Source organism: Wyeomyia smithii, chromosome 1 (genome assembly GCF_029784165.1).
Source record: "Wyeomyia smithii strain HCP4-BCI-WySm-NY-G18 chromosome 1, ASM2978416v1, whole genome shotgun sequence".
NCBI classification, from domain to species: Eukaryota; Metazoa; Arthropoda; class Insecta; order Diptera; family Culicidae; genus Wyeomyia; species Wyeomyia smithii.
Window position 1 is genome coordinate 19,316,658 of NC_073694.1, and position 21,298 is coordinate 19,337,955.

A 21,298-nucleotide genomic window follows, 5' to 3' on the forward strand; every position below is an offset into this window, starting at 1 on the left:
TTAGTGCAAAAAATTTACTTTTATACCGTTTCAGCAATTCACTTCGAAAGACAATACAATCCGAAAAGAAATCACGCCAACAGCCGTCCCATTGCAAAGAACCACGTCGTTCATAATCAGATCGGGGACCGTAAATGAAAATCAACCGCCGGAGAATTCGCGGCGTCGCGCAAGACGAGGAAAGAAAAGACGAGCGGTAAACCAGGAGGTAAGAGAACTAGCTAGTAAAATTAGTGCAAAAATTACTTTAACACCGTTTCAGCATTTCACTTCGAAAAACAACGCTATTCAAAAAGAAATCACGCCAGAAGCCGTCCCATTGCAAAGAACCACGTCGTTCATAATCAGATCGGAAACCGTAAATGAAAATCAACCGCCGAGGAATTCGCGGCATCGCACAAGACGTGGAAAGAAAAGACGAGCGGAAAAGCAGGAGGTAAGAAAACTAGCCTGTAAAATGATTGTAAGAAAATAATTTTTTACGCCGTTCCAGCATTACAGTTCGAAAGACAATACAATCCAAAAAGAAGTAGATGGTACTAACAAGAAACGTAAAATGTGCCCAGAAGGGGCCGGAACAGGCATCACGCCAATAGCCGTCCCATTGCAAAGGACTGCGTCCTTTATAATCAGATCTGATACCGTTAACGAAAATCAATCGTCGGGGGATTCGCGGCGGCGCTCGAAAAAATTAATCGGAGTCGCGAGTTAACCAGGAGGTAGGGTCAAGTATAAAGAGTAGCTATCGTTGGTCTATCATCCAATGATTGTTAAGTTGAAAGGTTTCTATAAACAGGAACAAAACTAAACTAAAAATTAAATGAAATAATTTCATTCAATGCCATTTAATGATTGTTATGTTTGAAGGTTTTTATCAAGAGGAACAAAACTATGTTGAAAATAAAATAAAATAAATTCATAAACAAATTATTGCTTTTTTTTTAATATTGACTGGACTGGACTCTGGTCAGGACGGGATTCTGGACAGGACGGGACTCTGAACAGGACGGGACTCTGGACAGGACGGGACTCTGGACAGAACGGGACTCTGGACAGGACGGGACTCTGGACAGGACGGGACTGGACTCTGGACAGGACTGGACTCTGGACAGGACGGGACTCTGGACAGGACTGGACTCTGGACAGGACGGGACTCTGGACAGGACGGGACTCTGGACAGGACGGGACTCTGGACAGGACGGGACTCTGGACAGGACGGGACTCTGGACAGGACGGGACTCTGGACAGGACGGGACTCTGGACAGGACGGGACTCTGGACAGGACGGGACTCTGGACAGGACGGGACTCTGGACAGGACGGGACTCTGGACAGGACGGGACTCTGGACAGGACGGGACTCTGGACAGGACGGGACTCTGGACAGGACGGGACTCTGGACAGGACGGGACTCTGGACAGGACGGGACTCTGGACAGGACGGGACTCTGGACAGGACGGGACTCTGGACAGGACGGGACTCTGGACAGGACGGGACTCTGGACAGGACGGGACTCTGGACAGGACGGGACTCTGGACAGGACGGGACTCTGGACAGGACGGGACTCTGGACAGGACGGGACTCTGGACAGGACGGGACTCTGGACAGGACGGGACTCTGGACAGGACGGGACTCTGGACAGGACGGGACTCTGGACAGGACGGGACTCTGGACAGGACGGGACTCTGGACAGGACGGGACTCTGGACAGGACGGGACTCTGGACAGGACGGGACTCTGGACAGGACGGGACTCTGGACAGGACGGGACTCTGGACAGGACGGGACTCTGGACAGGACGGGACTCTGGACAGGACGGGACTCTGGACAGGACGGGACTCTGGACAGGACGGGACTCTGGACAGGACGGGACTCTGGACAGGACGGGACTCTGGACAGGACGGGACTCTGGACAGGACGGGACTCTGGACAGGACGGGACTCTGGACAGGACGGGACTCTGGACAGGACGGGACTCTGGACAGGACGGGACTCTGGACAGGACGGGACTCTGGACAGGACGGGACTCTGGACAGGACGGGACTCTGGACAGGACGGGATTCTGGACAGGACGGGACCTTGGACAGAGCGGGACTCTGGACAGGACGGGACTCTGTACAGAGAGTACCAGTTCCATTTCCGGGAAGGGCGATCTACAACTGACCCAATGTTCACGTTCAGAGAAGTAAACTTGCTGACTTATCATCTGATTATAGACTTCAAGACGGCATACAATTAAGTTAAACGCAACGAATTATGGCTGATTATGCTTAAACACGATTTCCACCACACGAGTGATGGTGATAATCTCCGCTTTCAATTGGAAAGCATTTGTATCAATTTCAAGCCCTTCAGTTGTCCAAATCAAAGCAAGATCTTTCGACTTGGTTTCATGTAACTCACGAAGTGCCCGAAAATGATACAAAAGCTTTTCAATTGAAGGCGACGGGTCAAAGCATCACTACAACCTGATGATTGTCAATTGAAAATGACTTTATCAGGCTCTGATCGGAAGTTAGGTGACGGGTTCTCGAATCTGTTGTTGCCTTGGAGGGTGCAGTACGGAGAGCTGTCGTGCAAAGAAGCGGTACTATTATCGCAGAGAACAGACATCTAAAAAAATGAAAACCGTGTGTAAAAATTTGAATCCAAAAACGTTAATACACTAACGCCATCTGTCTTGTTGTGCCCCAGTTGCACTGCATTAATATTGCCGTATCGATATTTTATCGATATTAGTGCTTGGTTTGTCAGTAACGCGAGCGCCACATAACGAGAGCATTACCACTTACGGTTTAATGAGGGTTGCAAGTTTTTACACATCTTTTGAATATAAGATGAACGTCCACAGACAAACAGACGTGCCACTCGATGACGATTTCATCGACCAGACAAAATAACGATTATTTTGAAATTTTGCTTAGTGGGCAATAATGCCGCTAGTGTCGCTATAAGCAAGGGTGCACATGTATTATTAAAGACAAAAACCATCAGTAATACCGCTTGTGTTGATTAAAGTAAGCGTGCACACCCAGTAGCAAAGACAAACACCGTTTTACGAAAATAAGTTAGTAGGCAATAAGCTCACATGGTGGCGCATGAGTGTAACGTTTCGAATGAGGACGAAGATTTTTCAGGATTTTTGTTCGAAGAGGCACGACTTCAGATAAGAGAAGATTTCAATTGGATTTTGCTTAGATGTAGCTGATTTCAGAAGAGTTTTGGCTTGAATTTATTACAGGGGTATGGATTAAATTTGGATTGACTTGAAATTGGGTCTGAATTCGACTTCGACGATTGGATTCGATCTGAACTTTGATTGGACTAGAATTAACCAGAAAAAAAACAGTTTAATTTTAATTCCATTTATTTTTCAAATGTCTACAATAGTTGCTACAATAGTTGCTATACCAGTTTTATCAAGGAGTAACAATTTTAATTGTCTAACTTTTCTTCAACAACAATCACTTCACCAGAATCACCAAGGGTCTGCTTCATAGCGGCCTCAATGTGCTCCTGAAGAGTCGCATCCGCATTTTCCACTGTGGGGTGTTGATAACCCTCGAGGAAATAGCACGTCAACCCTTTGGAGTCGGTAAACTCCTTTGGCATGCAGGACGGATCTCTTGGGTTAAGTTGAAAGCCGTAGCCCGGATGTTTGATCAGCCAGTCCTTCGTGGTGGGACTGATGTTGACCTTGCACGCCTCGCTACCCGACTCGAACTTGTTCGCGATCGTCACATTGTGGCCAAACAAGCAGTAGCGAGGCATTTTACGTCCCACCACGCCGGCCAGCACCGTTCCCGTGTGAAGTCCAATGCGCATCTGAAAAATGTATTCTCTAATAACTCCGAACTTTCTAACACAATTTTTTGGATGAACGTACCCTGATATGTTGACCATCGTGAGCCTTGAACTGCGAGCACGTCTCGATCATACGCAGAGCCATCCAAGCAACCTTGTGTGCATCGTAGATGCTCGCACGATGCAATCCACTTGCCACGCAGTAGGCGTCACCGATGGTTTCCACCTTGTAAACATCGAAAAATCCACACAATTCATCGAAATGCTTATACAAACTCTCCAGCATGCTGATAACCATAAACGGCGTAGCCGTTGAACAAATGCTAGTGAATCCTACAATATCGCTGAACAGCATCGTAACATCAGGATAGGTCTTGGCATCAATCTGTGCTCCCAGCCAAAGCCGTTCCGCAATCTCCGCTGGGAACATCAACTGCAGCAAGTTAACATTCTTCTTACGTTCCTTGGTAACAGCGGCGTTTGCTTCCTCGATGGAACTCTTCAATTTATCCATTCGCCGCCGAAGTCCATCCTGAGCTCTGGCCTGCTCACCCACCAGAATGACCTCCCGGGTTGCGTCGTGCAGAGGAATATCAGAAATGAACAAACCATTGCAGGTTAGACCTTCCAGTCCATCCAAAAATGGCGATCCCATGAACAACAGCGAGTTGGATTCCGGACAGAACACCATTTGTCCCTTAATTTCCAGCCCTTTGGCAAAGAAATCCGGTCGACCTGGAGGTGCCCGCAGTGAGATCATGAAGGGTGTATTGGTGCGACGAACAATTTCTCGAAACTTTAGTGATAGCCCACGGGGACGCTTGAAGCGAAAATAAGTACCAGCTGACAACCCGGAGGTTGCCATGTAATTCTTGAACAGCCGACTGAATCCTTGCCCAACTTGCACCAGATCCAGATTCTCGTCCATTATGAAGTGCCACGGAAACGCTCTACAGAAGAAGTCGTTGTCCATCTTCAGATCGTGAGCATCAGAGGAAACACTTTCCCGTAGTATTCCTGAGGATTTTCTTTCAGCGACCAGTGGAACAACTGGTTCCTCCAAATCATCCAGTTTGAATAAGTAACGATAACGAGGGACATCACCCTCTAGGGGTTCCATCTCGATCTGTGGATCGTGGTTGAACAGCATGCGGCTCAACGCCTGCAGACATCCGAGCAGCAACCAAGCCAGCACCGGACGTTCTGAAGTGAAAATCAACTCACCCTCACCAGCGCAAACAAATCCGGTATCGGAAATGTCCTCCTCCTGGAGCTTCAGCACATCGTATACCCCATCCAGTGAGCCAAGAAATTCCTGTAGATTGGACCCGAGACATTTGTAGGCGCGTTCGATCAATCCCACACAGGAAGTGTGGATCAATTCCTCTCCAAGTAGGACCAGAATACGACTGGCGGATGATTCTAAAATTTGAATTTATCGGAAAAATGATAGATTTAGCATAAATTTTTCATACCATCAATTTGATTTAAATTGTCCTGAACATCCGCTAAGTAATCATAGTGCGGATAGATGGACAGCGAGTTCCGGTCGGTTTTCCTAGAATCAAAAATTGTTTACCAATTACGTAACACGCTGCTCTTCCTTTTCAAATACTTACAGCTTTGCAAGGCCAGGCCACCTGTTGCTGTACTTTTCAATTAACGACATCAACGCTTCGTAAACATCCTCATTCTAGTGCACCACCCAAAACGCCCAACCACCCACCGACCGCCCGGCCGTTCGTCAGCATCAGCAGAGAGAGAGCGGAAAAACGGAAGAGAACAAAAAAACGAACCTCGACGGTAATCGATTGCTGCGTTAAAGATGGCGCCCGACGGTGCCTACTATAGTTTGAATAGAAAATTATTCTTACCGTCGGTGCCGTCAGCAGTTGGATGGCCGCATTCAGATGCGTTAACGTCAGGGCGTCATCCGGAATTTCACTTAAATCCTCGTCCAAATTCCAACCGTGGCCCTCGGCGATGGAAGGCTGCCGCTGAAATGCCTCCGCCGGGGCGGGCCTAGCGAAAGGACATGCCATTTTGCTAAGGATGAACAAAGTGCGTTTCTATTGAACTGAGTTATTTTAGAATTTTTTATTTGAACAAACAGTGAAAATTAGTGTATTTTTTTAAACAGTCGACCGACGAAAGAACCAATCGAACATGACACTTACCCCAAAGGATGACTAAATACTGTTTGAAACTAGTTGAGCACAAGAGCTTCACTCCGGAAGGGGAAATTGTGCTGTAATGTAAGGAAACTAATCCACCGAAAAGAAGCACAGAAGTTTTTTTTGCTTCATTCTTTTGGTAAAATAAAATATCAAAAAAGGGAATTTATCTTCATATAGAATTAGAAGTTACGATGAAAACACATTTTTATTACTTTTGAAATTAAACAAAATTCGACCTAATTTCATTGATTCGTCTTTTTATGGTATTACCTATCTTAATAATAATTTCTACATCAGTTCGAGTCATAAATGAGGATTTTGCTCATGATATTTAAACCTTGAATTTTTTTCATTTATTTCGACATTTCTGACCTATTTTTACCTTCTCCATTTTTTTTTCATTTTAATTCTTTTATTCTCTCAAGGCTATTTGACCGTTTTGAGAACATTAAAAAAAAAAATTAATAAATATTAGATTTTTTTAATTTGCTTTGTTTTTTGGTTATTTAATTTATTCGATTTGTTTATATTGACAGCTTTGGCTTTGTTAGAAATAACTTTAGTACTCTATGTGCTTCTATTGTATGTATGTTATGCTTTCTATAAGTTCCATGCGTTGATTTCGTGTTCGATTCCAGGTTTTCGGCCTTAACGAAGTCTTGGATCTTCTATGCTCTTAATGATATTTTTTTTTCTCAAATGTCTTTTGTAAACATTGAATCCATTTCATGTCTTGTTGTTACCTTTTTAATTTTGTTTCTGGTGCCTTTTTCATGTTTTAGGTCTTTTCAATCTATTATTTTTTTCTTTTCATTCAGTTTTTGAATAGATATCGAGCTCAGTTTCAGTTTCACGTTTTTTGTTATTTGTATTAACTTCTAATTTTTTGCTGCTAATCGGCACTGTATTTGCATATCTATTGAGTACCATGTTATCGCAGTTTTATTTGATAAAAAATCCAGCTGAATGTTCAAACAGCCTGTCATCGCTTGGAAATGACTTGACAGGTAAATTCTAATACCGACGCAAGCTGTTTCTGCGATTGGCATGTACCTTCATCGAGCATTCCTCAAATTCAGCGTCTTCGAAAGTTTTTGGCCTTCCGTCACGCGGACTGTTGTCACCCAAAGCAGTATTTCTGCACACATTTTTTTAGCTCTCAATACGCTTCAGCCTCCATTTTAATTGAATGGAAGAAGAAAATTAACACTTTCCGCAAATGATGATTATTTGGCACAAATTTAGACATTTTCATACAACTCGTTCAACGGTTCATTACATTTTAGATATGTCAAAATCGACCAGCATCATTTATTGATAAATAGTTCGAGCTTGGTTGTACTTACCTGTGCTGTATCAAGAAGATGTCGACATGTTGCTTAGTACCGGGATGTATTTCGCCAGTTCCCCAGGCGTCTAATCACTCACGAGTTTCCTTCGATCTGGTCGAGCCATCTTGCACGATGCGCTCCTCTATTTCTGGTGCCGGCAGGGTTGCTGGAGAGAAGTGATTTCACAGGGTTTTCGTCCAGCATCCAAACGACGTGACCGGCCCACCGCAACCTATTGACTTTCACCAGGTGTACAATGGGGTTTCTTCAAGCATCGCGTGCAGCTAGTATTTCATGCACCGTCGCCATTCTCCGTCGTCCGTATGTATTCTACCGTAGATGGTCCGCAGCACCTTCCGTTCGAAAAGTCCAAGAACGTTGAGGTCTTCCGCGAGAAGCGTTGTTTTCTCGATTCCATAGAGGACTACCGGTTTTATAAGGGTTTCTCAGTCAACTGTATCATAGGCCGCCGTGTAGTCGATGAAAATGTGATGTGTGGGCACGTTGTACTCGCGACATTTCTGTAGGATATGTCGGATTGAGAAGATCTGGTCCGTGGTGGCACGGGCACCCATGAAGCCCGCTTGCTACTGGCACACGAACCTTTCGTTTAAAGGTGATAGACGACGGAACAGGATCTGTAAGAGTATTTTGTTGGCGCATTAATAGGCGCATTAATAAGCAAGATATCGCGGCAGTTGCGGCTCTGCAGCTTGTCGCCCTTCTTGTAGATGGGGCAGACGGCTCCCTCCATCCACTCGTGTAGAAGTTTTTCCTCCTCCCAAATCCTGGAAATGACTCATTGCGTTCTCTAACCAGCGCCTCTGTTTAAATAACTCAGTTTTCCGATCTCACAAAGAACTTTATGAACATTAGGGACTGGTACTCGGTTATCTGCTGCTGGTGAGCCTACGTCAGTTCCAGTTACGCTTCTGTTTACTGTATCGCCATTCAAGTGTCCATCGAAGTACTCCTTCCAACTGACCTCGCTGGTATCCGTGAGAAGGTTCCCATCTGCCGTTCTCGAAAGGTGATGCGCCAAGCCCCTCCTCGTAGTTGTACCACTTCAAGCTGTTGCGTGTATTCCTCCGCAGCCTGGGAGTCCCGAAGCTGCTTGATGTTGAGCCGCGGGGCTCGGCGATATCGCGCGTGGTATAGTGCAACTAGGTTGTGGTCCGAACCAAGGCGCTACATTTTCGAAACAAAACAATGAAACTGATATACTCGCACTGTCATTTCGATTCGAACAGTTTCATTTTCACTTGATTCCTTTCGGCTTTTGTCAACGAATCACTTCTTTCTCTCTTTCCCGTCTGTTGTTCATCGGATCGTTTCGAATGAAACTAATGACTATTTCAATCGACGGAGGAAGTGACGGAGAGAGAGACTCTTTCCTTTCCTTCAACGTCTCAATTGAAATTAGCACCGCATCGCGTCGTTTGATGGTAGTTTTCTAATACCGCATACCGTAATTAGAACGGCAATGGCATCCAATGAATACGTTACGCAAGTTCCGATCAATATTTTCTCCATATATATGCGTGAAGTACTGTATGGAAGCCTTCTGTCTCCGTCAGCGCTCATTGTTATTTTCAATTAAGAATCGTCATGTGAGAGAGATGGTGATAATCTCCGCTTTCAATTGGAAAGTGTTTGTATCAATTTCAAGCCCTTCAGTTGTCAGAATCACAGCAAGAGCTTTCGACTGGGTGTCATGTGACTCACGAAGTGCTCGAAAATGATACAAAAGCTTTTCAATTGAAAGCGACGGGTCAAAGCGTCACTATAACCTGATAATTGTCAATTGAAAATGACTTTGTCAGGCTCTGCTTCGAACCAATATTCGCACCGCGCTTGATGCGTATGTTTGTAATGTCTGAGAAGAACCGGCCGTCAATTTGGTTTGCTGTACGTTGTTAGGGTAATCTCCAGCTGGTATTGTGGATGTTCTTTCGGTGGAAGAAGGTATTTCGGACTGTTAGTCCTCGGGAAACTGCGAAGTTGACACATGTTTCTTCTGGTACCTTTTCTCTAACAATCGTACTTTTTGTGGTTTTATTGTATGCATCTCAAGCTCTCTGTACTCTTTGTGTACGTTTATTGTGAGTTTCCTTCTTGGAGCACTTTTTCGCTTTATTCACATATCATATTCGTCTATGCTTTTTATCACCTTGTTTTCTTGAACCCTTCTTATAAATTATTGTTGTTTTCACGCCTTGTTGTTATACTTTTTTTCAAGTTTTCAAACATATCCGGAGTGATTTGCGATAAGGGCGCAACTGGCATAAGATAAACATTGGGAAATATCAGTTTGAAAATTTGCAAATACATTTTCAAATCGTAATTTCAAAGGAAGTGACTAACATTAACAACAATACCAAAAATCGACGTAAAATATACCTGGCTTATAGTTTCCTAACAATACTACATTAAATTTGTGCATTTATGGCTTAAATCTGCACTTTTCTTCTAACCTTTTTCTAATGAGCCTTAAAGCATTCTGACAACGAGATTTTCCCACCTCTATTTCGCCTTAAAGCATTCTGACAACGAGATACGCCCATCTTTCTTTCGCCTTGTTTTTATTTTTTCTCCAGTTGCGCCTCTCAGATGCGCCTTTATTTTGAAAACAAAAGTTGATCCGCCCTTTACTCTCGCCTGTTTACGAAATATTTCGCAAATAAGCCCGTTGCTTCAAAACAATGTAAAGGGCCTAGTTCCAAAGTATCTTTTGTTTTGGGTAAACTGCTTTATCGCCCTTCACTAAAAGCTTGATTTAAATAATTTTATCGATTTATTGTGCGTTGCAAGAAATCTTTTCATTATGCGGAATTTTCGAAATGAGCAAAGCTTCCGTTCCTGAGAATCGATTTAGGAATCGATACTGTTTTCAGAAGGTATCGATACAGCTGGGATGTTGATCAATTACAACGTACGCAGCGCTGACCGGAAGAGTGTATCAGCGAAAGTTCACGTCTTTGGAAAAAAGCCCTAAAAAAGACACAACGTACAGCACCACTGAGCAAATAATTGAAATTTTGAAATGGAAAAAGATTATAATTCTATCTCGAGTGAAGAACAAGGTACATACGAAGTTGAGTTTTTAGATTCCCATTATTCTTGTTCTGAAATCGTTTGAAAAGCGTGGAACCGTAGAAGTTACAGATGATTCTGTTGAAGGAGTGCTCAACAGAATATGGGAATACTGTGCACAATTTATCACGAAGGCTGTTATCTTCAAGGATTTTGATCCTAAAGGACATTCAACGAATTTGGAGGCCGCTTGGGATAATGAAGATCCATCGTTTGAATCAAAAGATAAATTCTTAATTTTTCAGGACAAATCAGGGAAACGAAATATAGCCCCATCGGATGTGACATCTAATACGTTACAGGGATGGCTATCGAAAACCATTACGGTTGTTGTTTATCGCTATTCAGATTCTGTGTCAACTGCGCATAAGTACCATGCTGTCGAAAGTCAGTTGCTACGACCTGCTGAAAAAGATCGAGCAGGAGCTGAGTCAGATGTGTCATTACATAAGTTAAAGGAAACTCTTAAAGTTTCACATGGAAATCACTTGACGTCAGACGCTATAAACTGGTCTTATTGGGCCAACTACATAAGTACCCAACCAACAACAATGCGTGAAGAACTCATAAACCAACTGCCACCGAAACATCTCATTACCCTTTTTCGAACTGTGCCAATACACTCGGATACCGTTCTTCTCAGGAAGAAATTTGATCTTCGTGTAGCAGAGAATGAAAACAAAGCCTATACGCGAATCGTGGGTCAGCTCAAACAAGATTGTGATAATTTACGTACCTTGGTTGCAGTCATGGGAAGAAGAATTCTAGAAATGGAGCAGCTTTTACATGACCACTGCGATATGATCACTGCTATGAGAAATACAGTTACCGTAGAAGATAATGAGTATTCACAATTTCTAGCAACCAAAGTCACAGATTGTACTGATGTTGACCATGAATAAATACACATTTATTACGTATGATGTAGTTGATAATTTATTTATGATAATGAGTATAAGCCATTCATCCTAGCAGTCATCTCGAAAACCAAAATGTGTCGTATCTTGAGCCAACCCCAATCTGGGATCAAACATTCCTCCGGCCTGATATCCACATTTTTTGAAAACATTAGTACTGTCGAAGTTTTTAAATTTTTGGATAGCTTCTGCGATTGCTACCATTAAATTTTTTGTGTGAAGTTCAATGTAGGTTCGTTTCAAATATCTTTTTAAGTAACCAAAAAGAAACTCAATGGGGTTGAAAAATTGTGCATAAGCTGGTAAAAAGACAACATAAATTCCATGGGAACGGAGGTATTCTACTATTGCTCTATGGCAGTGGATTCTGGCTCCATCCAAAATCCATACAGAATGTTGTCCAGGATATCTCTGTATAAGTACTGAACAAATTAACGAGCGGCAACAGTGGAAGAAGCGAATACGATTGAACGTCCCCGCTGTATAAAACGTTTCAATAAGTCCAGTTTGTCCCATAAAAGATAGCATGGAAACACGCGGACAGCGGTTGAACTCTCCGCGAAAAATCAAGCGCTTTCCTACTTGTCCATACCCCTTGTTTCGTAGAATTCCTTTGTTGTCACAGGACACTTCATCTAAGAATAACAGCATATGAAGATCCCACTTAATTAAAAACAGTTCATTTGCAAACCGTACTACATCACTCTCACGAAGTTGAATCGCTCGACGCTCCAATGCTTTAAATGTAAAGCCTTCTGCATGCAGAATACGACAAATAGAAGCCGTACTTATTGTAACAGAAAATGTAATTTGAAATCGCTGTTTTGCTTCGTCTAACATCAATACAGGATTGCACTTGTAGAGATCGACAATCCATCGCCTCTGTACTGCACTGAACCGTAAATAGACGAGAGCCCTTTCTTTTCGAGTGAAGAATCCGTTTTCCTCATATCGTCGTATTCAATTCCCAATTGTAACGTAACTTTTTCCATATATTTGAGCTAACTGAACTTTTGACAAGCCCAGAAAAAAGAATCCATATAAACAATGATAAACCGTATTTGTTGATGCGTGTCGATTGTGAACGTTACACCGAATCTCTGCCATTCTGAATAAGCTAGAAAGGAAAAACTTATTATTGTAGTACACTAACTTTTTATATTTTCCATTAAAAAAGAATTATACGTACGAATTCACTCGGATCAAACAAATAAACAACGGATACATCAAAATGAAAATACACACTAGCTTGTTTTCAGAGCTGCCAAACAGATTTATCCGTGCTAATAAGTAAATGCACTACAATGATTACTAATTTTATTTTTTCATGATTCATGCAGAGCTTAACTGATTTATGGGTATATTCAAGTATTTTTCGTAAAAACATTTTTGAACTTTGTGTCGTGCTGAAACATCTTCTTGAGGTTAGAAACCCCAAAAGTCTTTGCAATGTTTTTTTTTAAATTATAATACGGCAACTCTGTCTGTGTTGTTTTGCGGGGTTCTGTTATGCGCGTTACCTCCGCAGCGGAATGAAAATTTTTGTATATATGCGCAATATATTCTAGATGATTTGCAATTTCAATTTATTACAACAACACTGCAATGAAACCTCGCGTAATTTTAGAAATTAGCATGAGTCACAAAATGTAAACATCTCATAGATACTCTCATCGAATTGTCGAAGGTGACGAAAAGACAAAAAAAGCTTCATATTCACTTAAATTATTTTAACGTTGTTTATGTTGGTGTTAACGTGGGTGAATAAGTTATGCTAGGCTTTGCTACTCCTTGTAAGTGAATTAAAAGGATATTAAGAGACGTATATAACAATGATTTTCACACAGTAATGTAAAACCTTAGTTAAAAATACCGTTTAGCGGTATTCACCAAAATAAATATTGCATCGTTTTTAAATAGAACTTAAAAGGATGAGTGAAAATTTCCAAATTGGATTTTCTCCGTTATTTGCAAATATTAATAAATCTATTTAAACATTCAACCAAGGAATAGTGAAATTGATAATGAATGAGATCACAAACAATAATCTGCAACGGAAGCTAAAAACCGAATAGGAGAACATTCTACAGCATTATTTGACGGCTGAGGCAGAATTATTAACCCAACCAGTTCCGCAAAGGGATTGAAGCTGTAAAGTGGTTCGCAATCGACTATTAAAATTGGTACAAACAACAAATGAGTTATGCTAATGATGACTAGAGCAAGATACCTGACTTCATACATTTTGCTCGCAACACCTTTATAACGGTGCCATCTGATAACCTTAAAACTGTGATTATTAGCAAAATCGATTTATCATGCTCAATCCGCTAGATGAAAACGAAAACAAGATGACAATACTGTATGAGGATATTGAAAATTAGATGACAGGACCATATAATGATATTGAAAAACATGCTTCACCTTTCACCACCTTGTCGTCATCACCAAAATAACAGTATACAAATTAGCTCAAATTTCGATCACGCGCAGCGAAACTCGTGTCCGCTGCATACTGCAAGAGTGACGTATTGTATACTAGTCATCTTTGGTTATGCTTAAAAACATATTGTTGAAACGACTATGAACGACTAGTCATACTATCATCAAAATAAATAATTCATATTATGGTCATCTCAGACATTGACATTTGTTTTTCTCCTGTTGTAATAAATTATTATTATTATCTAGACCATATAGATTAGTTTGTTCAAAACACCACACAAATCTGACCAAGTCTAAAAAGATAGCAATTACCTTAATATTTTTCTGTGTGTGCTCATTAAATGTAGTTCACCCAACCGCCATCATACTCGGAGGGGCGCCACATTTTTGTTGCCCGTATTGTTGGTTGAGTTGGATATCTATGTTTCAATAATCTACACACCAAATTTTCATTGCTGGAAACCAGCAAAATTTTGCTAATTTTTGGTGTGCTGTTTCCAGCAATCTGTTCAGCAAAATGAAATTTCGTTTGCTGCATGTTCAGTAAAACAAAATACAAATTGCTGGTTGTCAGCTATGATAATTTGCTGTACATTCAGCAAAGCATAAATCAATTTACTGGTTAACCAGTTAGTTCAAGGGAACCATGTTTCCCTCAGGCACCAGCTTCCATTCGCCCATCGGATCATAGCCAAATTACTGCTGAACTAGAGATGTATGATTATCATTTTAACCTTTAAGTTCATCTAGCCCAACAGTGACTTAGCTATGGTCCCATATCCGCTATCAGGAGCTTAGAGATGATCCCGTACCAGCTGCACAGCGATTTGGCGCGTTTTACTAATGTCAGCTTGACGTAAAATATTTTGACATATCAATTCTTTCGCTGGATTCCAGCAAACATTCATTTACTGTTTTCTGTTCAGCAAATAGATTTGCTGTATTTTTGCGAATCACTGAATCGATTACTGGTTTTCAGTAAATTTATCAATGAAATACTGGTTTACAGTAAAAATAAAATTACTGAATGAAATTCAGTAAATTGTAGAACTGAATTACAGTAAACTTTTGAAAAAAATGCTGTGATTCAGTAAACAAGTGATTTGCTGATACACTTTCAGCAATTCAATTTGCTGAACCATAGAAAGAATTTTTGGTTATATTTTGCTTATAAGCCCGCATACACCCCAGAAAAAGAGAGCTTACTGTAAAAACGATACATTCTGCGATACAAACCCTTCATTCCCATTTTCTCACTGCAGTGAGCAAGCAGTGAACGAAAACAGCCCGCTTTGTTTGGTGCTGCTGATAGCACAGCAGCAACAGCAACAAATTGCGACGCTAGGCATGCACTGGTAGTGGTGGTGTGGTGCGAAGACCGCACGCAGTTCAACGCAGAGTTGCCAATGTTCCAGTTTAAACTGGATTCCTCCAGTTTTTTTCAAGTGATCCAGTCAAACAGTTTATTCCCAAAATCTTCCAGTTTTTTCAGATATTTGCCAGTTTTATTCAGTTTTTTATTCACTGAAGCTCCGATTGATTTTTAGAAATATTTTAAAAAACGTAAATTTTCTAGATTGATAAATTATTTTGACAACTCTTAACAGCATTTTCAGTATTCTATCTTCTCGCACGAAACACGGTCAAATTAAAGATTGCACGACATGGTTGGGATAAAACCAAACAAATAGCTTTTACCAGATCATGACAAATTTTTTATTTATTTTCTGTTGCGTAGCAGTGTAAAAATAGTTAGGAGAATTAGACACCAAAAGATAGCGAAGTCAGAAATAATTGAAATGTGACCTTCATTGATGTAACGGAAGAAAACGTTGCTCTATTTTCTTAATTCTGAGATAGATTGATTGTGTAATTTTAAATTTTGCTGCTGTTAGAGGAAATTTTTCAGTCCATAATTTTATCAACATGTAAGCCCGAAACAAAACAGTTCTGATCAAAATGAGTAATTTTTTGCGGAGAGTTATCTCTTTAGTTGCTATATAAAAAAAACTGTCACTGGATTCAGTCCCCATGACAGAAAAGCACTCTCACAAACATTTTTTTTTAAATTTATTTGGAATCCAGTTTTTTCCTCAGCCTTTTTCCAGTTAAATCGAAAATTTTATTGGCAGCTCTGGTTCAACGAATGTTTGCGATTTCTCTTGCGGACGTTTCTCTCTTTCTGCTCTTTTGGAATGGATTCGCCATTTACACCTACAACAAAATTATCGTACGTACGATTTGATCCTTTGCTCTCTTCCATTTCTCCCGCCGCGTTTTTTGACGGTCGTTGCTTCAGCGCTAGACTAGGCTGCTATGCTAGTTGCCATCCGATAGTCTCAAATTGTGGACGTGTAACCGAAAAGACGTGCAGGTACTACAAGCAGGCGTCATCATCATCATTCAGATTCAATGCAGTTTTGTTCCTGCAGCAATTGGAGATTGTGGGAAGAGGAAGTGAAGACAAAAAAAACATTCAAGTTATACGCGAGTGAAAAATCAATTTTAGCCAGAATTTGCTGTGACTTACTGGTCTAGTTTCTAGGATAACTGTGTTTAGTAGCGGGGAGGTACGAAAGGTGGAAAGTGAATCAATTCAATCGCAGAACACTTTTTCGTTGTCAGTCAAAAGGAAAATCGTAATTAAATTTTGCAAACGGTGCAGATTTTTTTTTTGCTGTTAACTTGTGAACCGTTATATTGCTCAGCCGATATATTTGCCGCTGCTGGTGTTGGTGCAAATTTCCTTCTACTTCGAATAAGTAGATATGCTGTACTCAGCAGTTTCGTGAAGAAAAAGAAGTGCTTTTTTCGCGGATGTTTTCTTAGCTCTTGTCATCGGTTCGGTCGGTCGCGATATGGCGGGTTTGCTTACGCAAACGGTTCGTGTGAAGTGAAAATATGTACCTTTAAAAGAGATGCAGATGATAAAGCAGTAATAAGTGTGCAAAAGGTAGCCTGCTTCGGATGCAATTTCAGTCAATGGAGTGGTGAAAGTTTTTCCCTCTGTGCATGTCAGCTTGAAAAAGTCGGGGGTGTGTCTGTGCGGAGAGGATAAAATAATTGAAAAATCACGACGTCATTTTAAGGAGCTGGTGAGAAGGGTTTTTTTATGCGAAGGAATTTCGGGTAGGATTATTACGTCTTACTACGGTAACTTGTTTTGATTTGTAAGAGGTGAAACAAAGAAAGAGAGGGAATAATGATGGAGGAAGCAAAAGCAACCACTGGAAATGGGGTTCAAAAAGACGGATCCGAAGAGGACAATACATCGGCAATCGTAGCAAACCGCAATCGAAAGCAGCAGCAACAGCCGAAGAAAATTCACTACGTGAATCCTTTCGTGCATAAACTTATTTGGGATGATCCTGTCGATAAAGTTAAGGTAAGATGCTCATGCTAGTTTTTATTGGGTAAAGATACAAAACGGCTAAAATTTTGTCCTAATCTTGAATAGTTATTTAGTGATTTTTTTGGCATTCTTGTATCAAAACTGCTGATACGAGGATAACAAATCACAGTAGGTATCGATGTGATGCCAATAATCAAATAGCCTTATGTAACTGTTAGTTAAATATTTTTTCAATACTGTTTGCCACTCCTTTGTAGGGGTATGTGGCGGGACCATCATCATCATCACTCAAATAGTTTGTTCTACGACTCTAAATAATTCACAAGAGGTTATGGGCCCAGAGCCAGTTGAATTGAGTTTCACGCTTTCTCATTCAGGCGGATGAGATGCTGCACCGATCCGGATGTACAATTCCTCAAGTCTGCCGTCCATACCATTTCTGCTAGTCCACAAAAACGGTCCAGATGTTCAAAGAACTGGAAGATCTTTGGAAGGCAGTCAAATCGAAATCGAAAGAATTCGTCTTTTCTGTTACAATTATATCCAAATTCAACACTAATTCAATCTTTTTTGTACGGTTTCGATCGCAGTGACTATTGTTTTGATGTTTTGTGGTGAATGTAATTGATATTCACTTCAAATCAAATCCAATTCCATTTCAAATTTAATTCAAATTCAACCCGAAATCAATCTAAGTACAATCCAAAACCAATTGAAATCTAAATCGATTTCAATCCTAATCTTATTTCGATACAAACATAATTCTAAATACAATAAAATTCATACAAATCCACTCAAAATTAAATCAAATGAAATCCAAATCCATTTAAAATCTAATCCAAATCCTATTCCAATTGAATTCAAATTCTTTCTAAATCCAATACAAATCCTATTTAAATTCGATCCAAATACTATGCAAATACAAACCAAATCCTATGCAAATACAAACCAAATCCAATTAAAATTCAATCTTCAGTTTAGTTCAAAACCTATCAAAATTCAATCCTGATTCAAATTTAATGTGAATCCAATTCAAATTTTGTACAAATTTAATACAAATCCAGTTTAAAACGAATTTGATACAAATCCATTTCAAATTCAGATCAAACTAGATTCAAATCCAACCCAAATCCAATCCAAGAGCAACATGAATCCAAATCCAATCCAAATTCAATCAAAATCCAATCCAAATCCCATCCAAATTCAATCCATTGTCAGATTCAATCAAAATTCCATCCAAATCATGTCCAAATCCAATACAAACTCAATCCAAATCAAATCCAAATTGAATTTAAATCTAATCCAAATACAATCTGAATCCAATTCAAAGTCCATCAAAATCCAATCTAATCTCAATCCAATCCAAGCAAAATTCAGTTCAAATTAAATTCAAATCCAACCCAAATCCAATCCGAATCTCATTCAAATCCAATCCAAACAATCTGAATCCAATTCGAAAGACTTTTCTTCTTCCCGAGCACAGGACTACTCTCCGTTCGTTTTTCAGGCGGCCTACCCAAGCTTGCTGGTTAGTTAATGGTTGGACACGTGTCACTCGAGGTGGAAGCAGCACTTCGACGAACACCTGGCGCCCAGGCAGAGGACCATGGCGGCGGAGAAAGCGATCCCGTAGGTGGGACAAACGTAGAAGACGTACCAGCCCCAACGATAGGCGAAAAACAATAAATCGGCTGGGAATGACGACCTATAAAGAGGAGCCCGGAAAAGCTGGCCACCTGTTTGAGATACAGAAAAGCTACCGCAGGAGGGGAAGGATGAGGTTATCTGCCCTACCTGTAAGAAAGGCGACAAATTGGACTGTGGGAACTATTGTGCGATCACCGTCCTGAATGCCGTCTACAAAGTGCTTTCTAAAATCATTTTCCGCCGACTCACCGCCAGCCAACAGACTTGTGGGAAGCTGTTAGGCCGGTTTCGTAGAAGGACGGTCTACAATGGATCAAATCTTTGCCATACGGCAGATCCTTTCAGAAATGCCGTGATTACAGAAACCCCACGCTCCACCTATTCATCGAATTCAAAACCGCGGTCATGGATGAGCCGGCTTTCCAGGGAAGCTGATTAGGCCGAAAAAGGCTACGGTGGGTGGGACGCAGTGCGGTGTGCGTATTGTCGGGTCCATTTGCATCTCACAGGGAGCTTCAACAAGTGGATGGTTTTGCTAGGCGGCGGAATCGACGCCGACCGACAACGCCAAGGCAGTAGCTTTACGATCGACGGCAATGAGTTCGAGGTATTTAACGAGTTTGTCTATCTCGGTTTCAGGTAACTGAGGACAATGATACCAGCCGTGTGATCCGAAACGGTCGAACAGAGTAAGCCCCCGTATGAAGAGTAAGCTGTTCGGAACGCAAATCAACGAAAACAAAACGCTCATAAGATTGGTTGTTCTCTACGGGCATGAAACGTGGACAATGTTCGAGGAGGATCTGCGAGTGCTCGAACTTTTCGAACGACGGGTACTAAGGATGATCTTTGGCGGCGTGCAGGAGAACGGAATATTGAGACCGAGGATGCTTCATGAGCTCGCGCAACTCTACAGCGAACCCAGTATTCAAAAGATGGCTAAAGCTGGACGGATACGCTGGCCAGGGCATGTTGCGAGAACTATTCAGATGAGAAGTACACGGTGTATCAGGGATTGGAGAGCGGCAGCCAATAACTGAGTGAATTAGAGAAACTTTGTTAATCTGACCATGTCACCATGACGGATTGCCAAATAAATAAATAATAACGTGTCACTGGTTGGAAGGACTCATATGCCCTTTCTACAAGAAGGGACCTCGACTGTAGTAATTATAGAGGCATAACCCTCCTCAATTCCGCTTACAAAATTCTCTCCCGTATGCTGTAACAGCGACTGAGGCCGTTGCAGGAAGCCATTGTTGGAGAATACCAATGCGGTTTTCGAGTGGGACGATCTACAACGGACCAGATGTTCACTTTGAGACAGGTTCTCGACAAGTTTCGAGAACACAACTTGCAGACGCATCATCTGTTCATAGACTTTAAAGCGGCGTACGACAGTGAAATGCAACGAGCTTTGGCGAATAATGCTAGAACATGGTTTCCTAACAAAACTAATTGAACTGTTACGTGCGACGCTTGACGGTTTCACATCATGCGTCAGGACAGCGGGCGAATTTTCGGACGCGTTTGTGACGTTGGATGGTCTGAAGCAAGGTGACGGGCTCTCGAGCTTGCTGTTCAACAGCTTTGGAAGGTGCAATACGAAAGGCAGGTGTGCAGAGGAGCGGCACCATCATCACTAAGTCTCACATGCTTCTGGGCTTTGCAGACGACATTGATATAATTGGTGTAAACCGTAGAGCAGTTGAGGAGGCCTTTACTTACCTTACCAAACAGTCCCAAGCCGTGGTGTGGCCTTTGCTGTACGTAAGAGTCGTCTCCATTCCACTCGGTCCATGGCTGCAGTTCGCCAGCTCTGCAGTCTGCGTAAGGTCCGCAGGTCGTCTTCCACCTGATCGATCCACCTTGCCCGCTGTGCACCTCTCCGTCTCGTCCCTGACGGATTGGTTTCAAGAACCATCTTTACCGGGCTGTCGTCTGACATCCTTACAACATGCCCAGCCCTCCGCAGCCTGCCTATCTTAGCGGTGTGGACGATAGATGGCTCCCCAAGCAGCTCCTGCAGTTCGTGGTTCATTCGCCTTCTCCACACTCCGTTTTCCATCTGCAGTCCACCGAAAATGGTACGCAGTACCTTCCGCTCGATAACCAAACAGTTGAACCGACTTTTGGGAAATCGTGCAACTCGTGTTAATCCCCGCTCTTCTAATGACACCTTCCAGGGCAATGTTGAACAGTAGGCACGAGAGACCATCACCTTGCCTCAGCCCTCTTCGGGTTTCGAAGGGGCTCGAGAGTGCCCCCGAAACACGAACTACACACATCACTCGATCCATCGTCGCTTTGACCAACCGCGTCAGTTTGTCCGGAAAACCGTAGTCGTGCATAATTTGCCATAGCTTGTCCCGATCGATTGTGTCGTACGCCGATTTGAAATCGATGAACAAATGATGTGTGGGCACGTTATATTCGCGGCATTTCTGCATAACCTGCCGAACCGCGAATATCTGATCCGTGGTGGCGCGGGCACCCATAAATCCTGCCTGGTAATGCCCCACGAACTGCTTCGCAAAT

At 41.9% G+C, this 21,298-nt stretch overlaps 4 protein-coding genes and 1 pseudogene across 10 annotated transcripts in view; 2 read left to right on the forward strand and 3 right to left on the reverse strand.

Moving 5' to 3' along the window:
* The window catches only part of LOC129716665 (uncharacterized), a 35,037-nt gene extending 34,145 nt beyond the window's left edge, over nucleotides 1–892 (forward strand). For all 3 annotated transcript variants that reach the window (XR_008726657.1, XR_008726658.1, XM_055666503.1), the window contains 3 exons: nucleotides 35–208; nucleotides 263–436; nucleotides 494–892. Coding sequence is in view for 1 of the 3 variants with exons in the window: in XM_055666503.1 (XP_055522478.1) it covers nucleotides 35–208; nucleotides 263–436; nucleotides 494–712 (567 nt within the window). In the remaining 2 variants the exon portion in view is untranslated. The remainder of the gene's footprint in view (nucleotides 1–34; nucleotides 209–262; nucleotides 437–493) is intronic.
* Nucleotides 893–967: 75 nt separating this feature from the next.
* On the reverse strand, nucleotides 968–2,200 carry LOC129716618 (uncharacterized). The gene has a single exon (XM_055666455.1). It carries the CDS (start codon nucleotides 2,198–2,200, stop codon nucleotides 968–970), a length of 1,233 nt encoding a protein of 410 aa, XP_055522430.1.
* Nucleotides 2,201–3,343: 1,143 nt separating this feature from the next.
* LOC129723003 (head-specific guanylate cyclase) lies at nucleotides 3,344–6,068 on the reverse strand. 3 transcript variants are annotated; one of them, XM_055676936.1, is made up of 6 exons: nucleotides 5,976–6,068; nucleotides 5,673–5,844; nucleotides 5,418–5,491; nucleotides 5,274–5,356; nucleotides 3,881–5,220; nucleotides 3,344–3,819 (listed from the first exon to the last, which is right to left on the reverse strand). In XM_055676936.1, the coding sequence occupies exons 2-6, from the start codon at nucleotides 5,838–5,840 to the stop codon at nucleotides 3,430–3,432; spliced, it is 2,055 nt and encodes a 684-aa protein (XP_055532911.1). In that variant the 5' UTR covers nucleotides 5,841–5,844; nucleotides 5,976–6,068; the 3' UTR covers nucleotides 3,344–3,429. The 3 variants fall into 3 exon arrangements, with proteins under 3 accessions (XP_055532911.1, XP_055532902.1, XP_055532895.1); XM_055676927.1 differs by having other exon boundaries at nucleotides 5,673–5,875; nucleotides 5,976–6,046; XM_055676920.1 differs by having other exon boundaries at nucleotides 5,673–5,867; nucleotides 5,976–6,041.
* Nucleotides 6,069–11,367: 5,299 nt separating this feature from the next.
* Nucleotides 11,368–12,855, reverse strand: LOC129718329 (uncharacterized; annotated as a pseudogene).
* A 3,207-nt stretch (nucleotides 12,856–16,062) lies between these two features.
* The window catches only part of LOC129718977 (lysophosphatidylcholine acyltransferase), a 49,739-nt gene continuing 44,503 nt past the window's right edge, over nucleotides 16,063–21,298 (forward strand). For 2 of the 3 annotated variants that reach the window (XM_055670266.1, XM_055670267.1), the window contains exon 1: nucleotides 16,063–17,146. In XM_055670266.1, coding sequence (XP_055526241.1) covers nucleotides 16,964–17,146 — 183 coding nt within the window. In that variant the 5' untranslated portion in view covers nucleotides 16,063–16,963. The remainder of the gene's footprint in view (nucleotides 17,147–21,298) is intronic. The other variant, XM_055670264.1, reaches the window with a different exon arrangement.